At 36.7% G+C, this 15,308-nt stretch overlaps 1 protein-coding gene across 1 annotated transcript in view; it reads left to right on the top strand.

The window, feature by feature from the left end:
• Positions 1-15,308, top strand: part of LOC136875494 (male-specific lethal 1 homolog) — a 153,549-nt gene that overhangs the window by 47,965 nt on the left and 90,276 nt on the right. Inside the window, exon 4 of the mRNA XM_067149039.2 lies at positions 14,828-14,952. Coding sequence (XP_067005140.2) covers positions 14,828-14,952 — 125 coding nt within the window. The remainder of the gene's footprint in view (positions 1-14,827; positions 14,953-15,308) is intronic.

Genomic DNA, 15,308 nt, shown 5'->3' with positions numbered 1-15,308 from the left:
TCCTTTGTCTTTGTTTTATTTAGACCCATATTGCGGAGAGTTTTCCATACAGCTGCAGAGTTATGTGTATTTAAAACTTCGTACGAGTAGCGTATTTTAGTGTTTCTTATCATCTGCGTTGTTTTATTTCGGAGTCTTTTATATTTCTCAAAAATTGTCCTGTGTTGGATATTTCACATGTTAGCTATAGGCTACTTCTCTGTCTTTCATTTGATCACGAATTTCTTGATTGAGCCAAGGGTTAGAGGGTATCAGGTTCAGATGATCTAGCAGATGTTCCCGGCAGAGGTGAATCATCAGCCTGCGTCTCTTCGTCTAAACGAAAAAAATAAAACCAAATTTCTGTAGGCGAAGTATTTCTAACGTTTGTATTCGGAGTAAAATAATACAGCTAAATACTTACGTTCCAAAATGACGTAATAAATAAAAATCTTACCTGAACTATCGCTTGATACGTTATCTGGTTCGTAAGCAGGGTCGTCGTCACTTTCATCCATCTCTGAACCCGCTTCTCCCGATAAAATATCTAAAATACCACTGTCATTGAGCCAGCGTGAAGACATGTTTACACAGTAACACAGCTGACAGCGTGACATATTTGGCGCGCGCAGCACACGGCACACCAAGTGCTTCGGTAGAGGTCACGGCAAGGAGAAAATACCCTGTTGATTGTTTCAGTTCGAAATTCCCAATAACTGCTGAATTCTAGTGGTCACTAGATGAACTATTACCTCCAACCAAGGGACGGCAACCATACGTGATATGTGCAGCTGGATATAAACACGCGAGAAAATCACGCCCGTATCACATGGGCGCCATCCAGACGCAGGAAAACAGCGCGCCCGTATGGGCATAGTGTTGAAAGTGTTAATGGTTCTGAAGATGTTAGAATTTTGTTTATTTTTTATGGCTTTGCCCATGTTAGGTTTGTTTTCATCTTTCATGCTTTTAGCCACGTTAAATTCATCACGATTTTCTATGGATATTGGTTTACCATTTTCCTGATCTCAACCATTAAAGATATGAAATTAAATGCCCATGGTCTGTTATGCCAACACTTTCTGACTTGACTCGTATTTAAACTATGCCATTACACTCATAGTCTTCATTAACGATACTTCACTCTACAACACACTTAAAAGTCCACAAGGAAGATAAGCGTGCATCATATTAATCACATTATCTTTTCACACTTCGCACCTGCAGGCTCCATTTTGAGCATCAGGTTAGCTTGCAGTTGCAAGCCTTTGTGTGAAACGAGCCCGGTGTTCGGAGTAGGTGGAGTCGGCTTCAGTCGTGCACATCCCTACACAAAACAGGTCACTGTCAGAAGGAACTTAATGGCATTATTGTCATTGATTCATTAACATTTTAAACACAGTTTTGCCCTGTTTCTTGTAGTGCTACAAAAAATGACTCTACTACAAAGTGGAATCCTGGTTCTTTTTTGACAAATTATGTTGGCAGACGGGGGGGGAGATTTTATATGCAAGCTTTAATTTTTTTTATTTTCCTTGTCCTGAAAAGCCAAAGGTTGTAACATGCATGGGGGTCTAATACTCATGTAAGTACAGTGTTTATTACTTTCCATTTGATAAAATTCTTCTCCTTTTTAAACTTATTCATTTAGAACTATATACAGGGTGTTTCATTTAAAGCATGCCAAATGGAAACTGGTAATAGGGGCTGCTGTATTGAGTAGTTCGACATAGGGAGTATGCGGTGTGTTGAGGCCACCTAAAGGTTATATGGACGTAAACATGTGTAACACGAATGAGGTATCCTGAGTAGTTTTAGCTATGTTTATTGAAAATGAAAATCCACAGCCTGTTTCCAGTCATTCGGCCGGGTCAGAAATGGAATGAATGAAGCCTCCATCTAGCAATAGGGATAGAAATTGCTAGTGTAAGAAACCCCTGTACAGTAGCGGCGATTGGGAAATAGAAGTAGGGGGGCAAAAAATGTAAAGACAACAAAGTACCCGAGTTTGTAGGAGAGAGAGAGAGAGAGTGTGTGTGTGTGTACGTTATGCATAAAAACTGCTGGAAAAGAAAGCTACCAAATGGAATTTCGACAGAGAGGTAAAGATTCTCTGCCTAACAACTTAACTGTGTTGATAATATTTATTTGAGATTTTGATTCAATACTATACAATAAAACTATCATGAGAGGAACAATATTACACATGTATAACAATTAAATAGACGTACGGCGTGATTATATAATTAAAAATCATTTAGTATTTGACTAAAAACTAAAAAAACTAACAGACACTAAAGAGACTGCCAGACTAACTAATGCGCGCGTACCCTTCCTCACAGCACATAAAAGGTCTCCACTGGCGCTATACAAATAGGTTAATCGTGTGAACGGCTTTGTTGCGTATTTCCGCTAATAATTTCGTTGTTAATTAACTAAAGCAAATAATTAGCTGATAAAATAACAGGGCTTGTACAAATTGCTTGTTTTAATAATTCCTATAATTCCTTCTTTCATCCAGCTAAAATGGAATACAAATGCAAAGTTTTCTCCACAAAGTAGGGGGCCGACTGCCCCCCCCCCCCCCCCCCCTAATTGCCGCTACTGCCCCTGTAAACATAGATAAGGACTTGGTTGCCAGGGTTGTTGTTGCATGTGATGTGATACGCAACATGCTTGGAATCTTCGAACGTGTGCGGAAGAATCTCATATGCCATTGCTATGCTTGTATCGAGGTTGGTGGCCACCACTTGGAGCAACTCTTATGAGTTAAGATGCATTAACTTTGGTCCGTTCATGGCATGGTTGTCAGTTACAGTGTTACCTTTGTAATTAGTGTACACATTTACTGTCCATAAACATAAAAGAAATAAACAAAACCACTCAGGACATTTTATTTGTATTACACATCTTTACACCATTGTACGGGTACACATTTGTTGTCAGTAAACATAAATAACTTATTCGTGTTACACATGTTCACATCCGTATCACCTTTGACTGGCCTTGCAGACCACATGTTCTCAATGTCGAAATACTCAGTATAGTGGCCCCTATTACCAGTTTCCATTTGGCAAACTTTTACTGAAACACCCTGTATCTAATTTGAAATTTTCCTGTCGGTAGTTAATTTACTATGTTTGTGAGGAGCATTGTTGTTGGATTTGCGTTACCAGTAAAGTATTTAATCTTTAATGAGCTCAAAATATCAGAAGCAAAATCAAAGATTAGTAATGTTGAAGATGAATGAATATTAATTGTGCACTCATCAGTAGTATAGAAAAATTATATGGTGTAACCTCAGAAAAGCCACCATGATGGAATAATATGTTGAAAAGAAAAGAAGTAAAGAAATGAGGAAGTTGTGGAAGAATAAAAACTGAAGAATGTAGCAGAAGGTACACTGAAACTAAAAGAATATGATGGAATGTGATTATTGAAGAAAGGATGAAAAGCTGGGGTTATTCGCCCGGTAAATAAGAAATGATCTGAAGATTATCCATGGTACAGAAAAAGAAGTTGAAATTATTTTAAGTTTATCCAAATTACAAAAGAAGAAGCTGAAACAGACATTGCTATGGCAAAATGGATCCTGCAGTTAAAAAATTGAAAGTAAAGGAAGCTGTAGGAATAGATGAAGATGCAGTGGAAATGGTAAGGACAACCTGACCTTGGTATTACAGTCGAGTTGTACTGCTCATGAATGCCCAAGTAGGAAAGGCAACGAACAAAATTATGTGTATAGGAAGCAGACACATGATACAAAAGCGTCCAACATGATGGTGAAATCCCATCTTTTTTAATTCCCTTGTTATTTGGTCACGAGTATATGTAATAAGTTTCTGTAAGTCTTATACCATATAAATTGCCATTAGGCATGCTAGACTTTCAAGGATTATTGAATGCATTATCAATTTGATTTTGCCCGTCACTAATGACAAGCCACAAATTGGAAAAAATAATCACCAAAACTCAAGAAATTTTTGTTTATTCGTGACGTGAGCTCAGCTGCGAAGTATGTTGAGACACTTCGACAGCACAAGCCAGTACAAGTGGAAAATGATAAATACTTTCTAAATGTTAAGCTGCACATATAAAACCACTGCATTTGCTGAAGGACATTTTAAAAATGTAAAAATCTCCATCTTATGTTCTGGTCAATACGGTTATATCCCAAGACATTTCATGACTTCATATTCACTATATTCAGATCACGAGAACACAGTTGTGCCAAAAGATTGAGTGCATCATTGAAAGGTGCTTCTTAGGTAACTTGTCAAAATGAGTAAAAGTGTAAAGACTTTGTCCCACTTACTCAGAAATAAGCCATGACCAACCACAACAGTTAGAATAACTCAAGTCACGAGGTATGAGAAAGGTCCCAAGCATATTGCAACACTGAAGACTCAAGTATAGTATCCAGTCATGTTAAAATACTAGACTCGTGTTAGGAAGGAGGAAGTTTGATTCCTGTGTGAAAACCCAGTGACTAGTGCCCTGAGAGAAGTGATGAAAACCTGCTTGGTGATTCAGACGAACAAAGTCTCTTAAAAATAAACATCTAATCCTGGATATAATGTAAATATTTTACAAATATTGACAGTGCTAAATATATTTGAGAGAAATTTCACCTTTTCAATACTGTAAAATACAATATTAGGTTATAGTGGAACATGCTTGTTCTCTTCTTTTGGGACATCTTCAGCCACTTTGAATAAATATAATTCCAAAACACAAAAGATATATGTCAAGTTAAAATCACGTTACACAGTTCAGTGCTCAGTCCAGTCACAAATATTTTGCAGTTTTGTTAGTGTATATTCCATTAACATCTCTGGAAACAGTCTTGATAGTAGTGAACAGTCAAAAGGGCCCATATGGGGCATGAAGTTTATAAAATTTACAGTAGCTGACAAAACTGTGTCCTTAAAAAATACAATTATATAATTGATATAATGTTTTAAGATGAATAATATGTTAACTGTAGCTGATTTTCGTAAAATAGTCTGTAGTAAAAAATCTAGTTTTTGGTGTAGAAGATAAGTCCTTACAAGCTATGATTGTAAAAATTGGTACAGTGTCAAATAATTACGGCAGAATGTTCCTAGGAGGGACACTGTGTAGTTGCCAAGAGTAGAACCAGGGGGGAACTCCTATTATTACGCCAGCATGCTGGCAGTCTTGTGTAGGAACAGTCCAAGGGAGTCCATTGGTGGAACTCTCTACACGCATCAAGCAATCTGCCTAGCATCTTTTATCGGCGTAATAGGAGTTCTTTCACCATCTTACTTCAAGAATATTCTTTAAAGAATTATTTTGAGAGGAGTTACCCTCCACACACACACACACACACACACACACACACACACACACACACACACACACACACACACCAGTTCTACTTTTAGCAACTACACAGCCTCACTCCTAGGAACATTCTGCTGTATTCATTTGAAGTTTATCTCATTTTTTACAACCATAGCTCGTAAGGACAATCTTCAACATCAAAAATAGATTTTTACTACAGACTATTTCATGAAAATCAGCCACAGTTAACATATTATTCATCTTAGAACATTATATGATCAGTTATATAATTGTATTTTTTTAAGGACAGTTTTGTCAGCAACTGTAAATTGTGTTAACTTCATTGCTCCATATGGGCCCTTTTGACTGTTCACACCGAGCTCGATAGCTGCAGTTGCTTAAGTGCCGCCATTATCAAGTATTCGGGAGATAGCAGGTTCGAACCCTGCTGTCGGCAGCCCTGAAATGGTTTTCCGTGGTTTCCCATTTTCACACCAGGCGAATGCTGGGGCTGTACCTTAATTAAGGCCACGGCTGCTTCCTCCCCACTCCTAGCCCTTTCCTTTCCCATCGTCGCCATAAGACCTATCTGTGTCGGTGCAACATAAAGCAACTTGCAAGAAAAGAAAAAAATGGACTGTTCACTATTATCAATACTTTGCTTCCACAGATTTTAATGGAAGATACTTGGACTGAGCATCGAACTGTGCTTTGTGATTTTAACTTGATGTATATTTGTTATTTTGTTATATTCATTCAATAAGTGGCTTAAGATGTCTCAAGTGAAGGAACGAAACGTGTTCCACTATAATCCATTTGTATTTTAGTAGGTAATTGTGTACTAATTTTTATTATTATTGTGCTTTTACGGCCTCATTGGACCACTGTAGTCAATTTCTCCTGGTCTTCTATGATGTTTTATGTTTTTCTTTTCTGATTTTCCAGTATTTCTTCATTCTATCTGATCTTTGTTGTCGTTCTTCTTCTGAGAATACCCGTTTAGTTTCTCTTTTATCACATTTTGGTAGGATTCTAACATTACTTTTCTTTAGTTTATTTACTTTGATTACTGTATAGAAAAGATGGAATTCCTCTCACAATATATTCATTATGAACATTTGACGAAACTTGTTTTGACTCCAAGTAGAGCTGTCGGAATGTGCTCTGTCTCCTCTCAACTGTTGCAGTTGCTCTCCTTTATCTCTTCCATGGCTTTCCTAAACAGTACCAGGCAAATGGGATGCAAAGATGATCTCTTAGGCAAGTTCAATGTTGATCGCTTTTCTGGTACTTGCTCCCATTAGCCTACTGCAGTTAATGTGAATATCCATAGGTACAACGTAGCTGTCCTTTTATGAGATACTGTTTCTTGATAAGCACTTGATAGAGGATTTAGTGTTGATGGCACTGAAATTTCTGGACAGTTGCCACAGGAAATTGTTTCTTCCTGGGACGGATAATGTGATTTAATTAGGATGCTACCTGGACCGTGTAATTTGTACGAATAATCCAAGGAATGGATAATTGAGGTTCCACTGTAGTTCTTTTCTCGTGATGCCTTGCATATCTCTGATAATGCTCCTGCCCTCTGTTTCAATTGCTTTTATATCTTCTCTGTCTTTTTCCTTTTTAATAGTCCTTTCTAGGATACTTGACTGTCTTCCTCAAGTTTCTGAATGATTATTTTCCAATTTTCCTGCTTATCTTCTTTTTAGCTTACCCTTCTTTTACCTGGAGCTTATCATTTTGGTGTTCCTACTCCAGTCATCGCTTGGTACAAAAGCTTTAATTTGTTCTTCTTCACGCCTCTAATTTTTATATTTTAACTACTGTATTTCATTCTTTGTTTGTTTTACCCCTAACACTCAACCAGATTTTTTTTTCTCATTAACTTCCCTTTTTGTTTTGCTGCCTTCTTCTATATCTTAACATACCTGCCAACTTTCCCGATTTAGGCGGGAGACTCCCAATTTTCGACAGTTTTTCCTGCCTCCCGATTTTAGCTTTTTTTTAGTGAATTTCAAACATTTGTTTTCAAATCCCGCCATTTCAGCTTTTTTACGCCAGTGGCTGGAAGTCCTTCGCCCATTGGCCGCTTTCAAACGAAATATCGACGTTTATTAATGTGAGAAATGTGCACGAATGTGCGATGTTTATTGAAACCTGTATATCGCGACGCGTATATCGACTGTCAATCTCTCGTTCTCGCGTACTATGTCCGTGTTCGTTCACATCAGTCTGGTCGATTCTAGAGACTAGTCGCATTCTTAGTAATTTAGTGACATAATTTCAATGATAACGACTGGTGACTTTTCTAGAGATTTTAGGAGCCATTTGCAGACAATTCTGACTAATTTTAATTTATCTCAATATAAATAAAATAACAGTTTTGCCTGTACATTGCTCAGAATTTAAAAAGAATGATATTTCCGTGCCGGTCGTTTTAATTTTCTGTAATTTCTGTCTGTCTGTATGTATGTATATACGTACGCAGGCTCATCACGAGAAAACGGCTGAAGAGAATTGAATGAAAATCGGTATCTAACGTCGGGGAATATGTCGCTACAATCTAGGCCATAAATAATTTTATTCACGCTGAGTGAAATGGTAGTTTAGTGGAAGGCCTAAAATTTAATTCTCAAATATTTATGTTATTATTGCCCCTAGCGATAAATACTACATAACTAAAGTTATATATTATTAAATTTCCTATCATTTATGTAAGATAAATTTTTACTGTACCAGCTATGATAAGACATATTCATGAATTTGGATTTTTTTTTTTTTTTTGCTAAGTCCATATCAGTGCCGAGGTACGAGAAAATGGCGAAGAGAATTTTATGTAAAGTCAGGGAATAAGGAACTACAGTCTATGCTATAAATAATTTTATTCACTCTGTTCGAAATGGTAGTTTAGGGGAAGGTGCCAAAAATTTAATTTTTAATTACCTATCTTAGTGGTGATATTGAAAAGTACTACATACCAAAAGTTACAGGGAATGCAATTTCTGATTATTTATGTCTTATTCAGTTTTGCAAGAGACAGTTCTCATGAATGATTCGTATTGAAACTGACTTAAGCAAATTATCATAAAAATAATTTATTCTATTAACACCACCTATTCAATACAAGCCACATGGATGAAATTTACATAATACTATATACACTTCTCAGGGACATGTTTCACCCCTTGTTAAGGGCATCATCAGCCTGTAGGTAACCTTATGGTCAAATGTCTGAAACATTATCTATTCATACATGGATTACAATGAAAAGTATGTTACAGATTAATCCATGTATGAATAGATAATGTTTTAGACATTTGACCTTAAGGTTACCTACAGGCTGATGATGCCCTTTACAAGGGGTGAAACATGTCCCTGAGAAGTGTATAGACTATTATGTAGATTTCATCCACATAGCACGTGGCTTGTATTGAAAAGGTGGTGATAATAGAATAAATAATTTTTGTGATAATTTGCTTATTCAATTTTATCGTTCCGACTATAATAATATTGGTGGAGATGGTGATTAAATTTTGAAGATGATTATAAGAATGAGAAAAAAGTCGTGAAGGAACGATCACTTGAATAATAACACAAGAGGGAGTCATGAAAGAAAGGACGAATCACTTTACATTAGATGCTGTAATATCACAGATTCAGAAGAAAACTAAAGTGAAGGCCTCCAATATAGAAAGCCCATAAAATTGATCAACAATAACATTACATTGACCATTGTTGTTGTGATGTGCATTGTATATTCTGCTGCCATTTATCTACGATAGATGGAATTACTGCTGCATTTCGAGTACAACAGCGTGCCTGAATATTGGCGGGAAGAAGCTGAGGAGTGGGGAGTTAGATCTCTTTCTTTAGCATGGCATTCCTGTGGTTCATAAATTTTCTGATACTGCTGGTACATAACACACTGGATCATCATAGTATTCCACCTATTCGATCCCTACTCTGAGGTAGTGATTTGAATGAGCAATGTGCACACTTAAACGGAATAATTACACAGGAGTGTTCACGGCTGTCTGCAGCCTGGTCGTTCTAGCTCTGAAACTTTGAACTGTTAGATTGACACCGTAGTACTTTTCGCTAAAAGTGAGAACATGTTCTGTTTTCATTTTATCGAATATTTCTTATGAAAGCATTGCTTTTAATCGTGACATTCATACTGGCATCATTGTAATGACCTATGTTGACTTCAGTTGGGAAAACTATAAGGACAGTCTTTCTGAGAATTCCATAGCTAAGGAGGGTACGTCAGCTAGTTCGCATAATCACGCGGGCGCTTGATGCAATATATTAATCTATGCATTTGCTAAGTAATGACATCTAAGTGCATGATTGATTCACACATGTGGAGCATGAGTTCATACTATTTTTGGTAGGCTTATCGGAGACTGATCATCTCACTCACATACTTCCTGTGAGGGAATAGAGATGTGTAACTTTTAGCCTTGTAACCTCGTATAGCAACAGTCGGGCTTTGAGACAATAAGTGTTGTAAATATATCGTTGGTTTTGTAAAGTTGGCAGGTATGTCTTAATCAGTGTTGTTCTAAACATATTCTGTTCACCACCAGTGCTTTTTTGCTCATTCCTTGGCTATTTTGTGCTACTAGATTTGGGAAACTATATTTTGTTCTTTTGTCAACTTCCATTTCATAATCTTTGGCATTCCTTTTGGGGCAGCTGCACTTTCAACCTTATGATTTAGATCCACTACTAGGATAACTTCCTAAATTTTTCTGCCATTGATTGACCAGCTGGCACGTACAGTAGTAGTCTGTAACTGGTGTGAATCTTTCACCATGACATTTAATAGTTTCCCTCAAGCAAAAGTTTTGGTTAAGGAAGTTATTGGAGATGGAACAGTAAGGATGATGTAGATCTGTTCTCTTTAAAGGAACCCACAGAAAGAAGTCACAAGGGTTAAACTTAGGCCTCAAGTTGGGGTGAAGGTTGCTGCAGTACGAATCCCGGCCTGTCTGTGGTTTAGATTCCATGTTAATAATATTGCATCATCTATATATGATCATTTTGTATGGGAGCAGTTTAGGATCACAGTGTAATATTTTCTGTACTATGTGGGAGGATTTTCATTGTAATTGGCAGTGATTTGAGAAATAACACTGAGTTTTGATTTATTTAATTCTTCATATTTTTTCTTTAGAAAGTCAAGAGTTTTATTTGTCTATACCGTCACTGTGATGAGATTATAATATATTTTTTACTATTTAACTGACGTGCTGTTCATTATTTGCAACAGAACACATGCGTTGTATATAGCAAGCAGTAGCTGACTCATCCAAACAGATGAACACGCACAATACATGATTACAATTGTTCTTTTGTTTTTAGCACTATTTACTACAACTGTCTTTATTAACTTGTTTGTTCTTGTTATCATTTTTTACCTTTTCCTTGCCCTTTCTAACCACTTATCTATTTCACTACGTAATTAAATAAAAATATGAAAAATCCAGAGCCTGTTTCCAGTTTCAAACTGGTCAGGAATGGATTGAATGAAACCCCCATTTAGTGGTGAGTTTAGGATCTGTGGCAGTTGTTGAAGCCTTTCCTTCTCCTCTGGGGCTATGATTAATGACTGACAGATGTAATGAAGTGATATTGGAGAATGTTGCTGGAATGAAAGATGGCAGGGAAAGCTGTAGTACCCTGTGAAAAACTTGTACCGCCTCCGCTTTGTCCAGCACAAATCTCACATGGAGTGACCGGGATTTGAACCACGAAACCCAGTAGTGAGAAGTTGCCACCTTAGCCATGGAGGCACACACATAACTGAATAAATTACATAATTAAATTTTGCACTGGCAGAATTGTTCGGACCTCCCATTTACAACACTAGTTTTATTACGAACTAATGGTGAAGGTTTGTTAAAGATATATGAAGAAGGAAGGAGATGGCGAGCGCTTGTACACTACGCCCGGGAAACTGGAGTTGGGAAATGATGATGATGATGATGATGATGATGATGACTGGGCAAGTTGGCCGTGTGGTTAGGAGAGCACAGCTGTGAGCTTGCATCCGGGAGAGTGGGTTCAAACCCCACTGTCAGCAGCCCTGAAGATGGTTTTCCGTGATTTCCCATTTTCACGCCACGCAAATTCTGGGGCTGTACCTGAATTAAGACCGCAGCCACTTCCTTCCCACTCCTAGGCCTTTCGTATCTCATAGTCGCCATAAGAGCTGTCTGTGTCGGGGCAACGTAAAGCAAATTGTAATTTAAACAAAGAATGTGTTTTGGAGACTGTAAGCTTGAAACCTGTGAGGATTGCAAGAAGTCTGCAGCCTGTGACAGGAAGGTTCTTAGTGAAATGCTAGGCAAGAAATTTTTAACGAATTGCTGCCAGAGCAAAAGTCATCATCATCAGTTTTCCACTCCAGTTGCCCGGGTGTGGTTTACGAGCACTCTCCACTTCTGTCTGTCCCTGTACCACTCTTCTCTCAAGACGACATCCCAGCTGACTCCTCTTGTTCCTATGTCCTCTTTCACTTGGTCCAGCCATCTCTTCCTAGGTCTTCCTACCGGTCGTTTTCTGGCCACGACTGTGTGTAGCCATTGTTTTGCTGTCCTTCCATCGTCCAATCGTTTGACATGGCCAAACCATTTCAAACGGGCCCTTGTGTACACTGAACCGATACCCCTCGTGGGGGACTGTGACAGATGAGTCTGAGCTCTACATTGTGGTGAGTGTGCATAACATGAATAAGATGGAAATTAATGTTTCTGACAGATTTCTCAACAGAGAAACTGGAAACCATTCAGAATAGTCCATGAATGTTAATGTCTGTTGTGAGAAGCCAAGAAGGTCTACTTCCAGCACATAATTCCCCTGCTGAACAAATGAGCAGTTTGTACTAGCATACAAAATTTAATTTATTTTTATTTCTAAAAATATTTTCAAGAAAATTTTGTAAAGACCCCTCAAATAAGACTTTCTAAATGTTCTGTTTTCCAAAATGTAAAAATTCTGATCTCTCTTCTGAACACCTGGGTTCTGAAGGAATTATCCAAAAACCATTATTTCATAGATTAAACAATACATCACAAATGAAATAATGATTCTTATATTATTTGTACCCTTTATATACTTTCACCAGCATTTTTTTTTTTTTTTTTTTTTTTTTAATACTCTAAATTATATTGCTATTTTAAATTGTTTTTCACTGGAAATTTGCTTCTTGTGCAGCTCTGTTACAATTTGCTGAGTTTGGGAATCGTTTTTAACCTAGAATATTGGTTTTTGGAAATGTGACTTTGGGAATGGGGCATACAGATATAAGACCATTTGTAACCTCTGCACTTTTCAAATGAGACAATTACGAAAACAGAATTCCAAAATCCATCTGGGAAATAATTTTTACTATTTATGGTGCAAAAAATGTATAGGTTTATCAAGAAACTTCAGTTCTGTATCAGCTTTTTATTTATTTATTTATTTATTTATTTATTTATTTATTTATTTATTTATTTATTTATTTCATACCACCAACAGAGATGTTTCTCCAATTACAGGTGGCTTAGTCACTATACATTAATTATTAAAAATAACAAATGTCAGAAAGAACTTAATATCTAAAAACAAAAGTATACAACATTATTAATAAGTAACAAATTTCAGGAATCCTTTCCTATCTTTAATGAGATATATTTATTAGAATGGAATAATTTGTTTCATTTAACTTCATTTCGATGTTTTGTGTAGTAGTAGTAGTAGTAGTAGTAGTAGTAGTAATAATAATAATAATAATAATAATAATAATAATAATAATAATAATCGTATGGCCTCAGCTACTGCGTGCAGACATTTCAATTTGACGCCATCTGGCTGTCTGCTCGTCAATTTCGACGTTCCGTTTTACTCTAGGCCCACTAGATGGCAGACAGAGTAAACCGAAATTCTCTTGGGCGTCTGTGGCTGAGATTTTAATGAATTTTGTCGGGTAAACACCAAATGTGTCACCAGAGATCTTTTACATGCCGACATTGTACGACATGGAGTGCCGAATGGACTTTTTTCCGCCCTTCAAAAATACGACTACCTCTGCCGGGTTTGAATCCGCTATCTTGGGATCTGTAGGCCGACACTCTACCACTGATCCACAGAGGCAGCTTTTGTGTAGTATACAGTTGTAATAAGTGCAATGATTTGTGATTAAGATATGCCTGATTTAAATTTATTTTTTTTGTTTTGAGTAATATACAGGTGTAATGAAATGCAATGGTTTGATATTGAGATGCTGTATGCTGGTGGGGAAAAAAATGAAGAGTGAGCGTGGTGTTTCTAAAATTATAGCACTCATTTTATGATTATATTAAACTAGCTGAAGTACCCATCGTTGATGGGATAATTACTTAGCATGTGCAAATTTATGTAACTCCTCAGCTATTTTCCGCCAGTATTCATGCATGCTGTTTTACTCGGAAGACAGCAGTAATCTCATCTATCGGTGATGAGTGGCAGCAGAAGAGACAAAACACATCACAACAATAGTCAACATAATGTTATTGTTGATTAGTTTTATGAGCATTTGATATTGTAGGCCTTCACATTTAGTATTCTTCCAACTCTTTGATATTAGGGTATCTCATGTAAAGAGAGTGCCTCCTTGTTTTGCGAATCCCTCTTGTTTTATTCTTAAACCAATTGTTCCTTTAAGTTTTATTGCATTTTTTTATAATGAGCACAATTTTCCTTGTCAATATGGACCAGTTAACACGATTGAAGAATATTTCCATGTTATCAATGCTCGACCTTTATATAGACTGAGCAACGAAAGTACAAATTCACAAATTCTGTTATCATAATCGGTGTGGGAAAGCAGGGTAAGACATAAATGATTAGAAATTGTATTCTCTATAACTTTTGGTTATGTAGTAGGTTTTGATAGCACCAATAACATACGTATTTAAAACTTAAATTTCTCGCCTTCCTCTCAGCTGCCATTTCATCCAGCGTGAATAAATTTATTTATATCATAGACTGTAGAGCTTCATTCCTTGACTTTACATACCGATTTTCATTAAATTCTCTTCAGCCATTTTCTTGTAATGCGTGCGTATACATACATACAGAGGTGACTGAAAATTAAAAAACGTACCGGTATTTCCTTGTTGCTGCGGACACGACCTTTAAAGAAATACCATTATTTTTTAAATACTGAGCAATGTACAGACAAAACTCTTTATTTTATACACCTGGTTATATACTGTAGATGTATTATGTAATAAATAGCCAAAATATTTGCCATTCAATGTAACTTAATTTATGCCTGTTGGGATATACAGGCTCTATTCGTACTCTTCACTAAGTAGGTTGTCCGTATAATCACTGTTGGAAGTCATGTGTGCATTGACAATTAAACTTGTTGTTGCATGGTAGATACCACTCCTTTTGTGGCAAAAGTAAATGTTTGCCTATTTAACCTCTCCTTCTCTCATGCCTTTTGTTTTGACTTGAAATTTAAATAAACCTGTTTGTGCTCAAGTGTTATCTTATTCAGGTTCCCAGTTGGAGGTATAAGGTATACACTAGTTGCTATTCCATGGAAGGAACTGAGAATCTTGATGACGAAGTGTTTAACAAGAGACATCAAAGATTGGAGATAGATGAGCGAAGAAGAAAACGGTATGTATTCTGAAAAGTTATGTTACTTTTTGTTATGGTATTTGTGTATATTATATTATGTACATAATGTATTATATATGTTGTTGATAGTTTAGTTTTTGTAGTTGCAGCAGAAATGTCATTTAACAGAGTTTGCACCTGAAGAGGCAGAGTATACCTCAACTAACAAAAATAGTCAGGCATTGTAATGCCATTGTTGATAATGTTTGGGGGCTTAGGACATTGTAGGGCATCACATTTTGTTTCGTACCGTCTTGATGCCTAGTCTTTCAACCCCTCATTTCGATGGTCATCTTCCTGTTTATCTTGATATATGGGGGATAATGACCATGTTGTTATGCAGCTAATAAAAACCA

The sequence above is a fragment of the Anabrus simplex genome, chromosome 6 (genome assembly GCF_040414725.1).
Source record: "Anabrus simplex isolate iqAnaSimp1 chromosome 6, ASM4041472v1, whole genome shotgun sequence".
Taxonomy (NCBI): Eukaryota; Metazoa; Arthropoda; class Insecta; order Orthoptera; family Tettigoniidae; genus Anabrus; species Anabrus simplex.
Note: the sequence above shows the minus strand (reverse complement) of the source record. Positions and strands in the feature narration are given on the sequence as shown.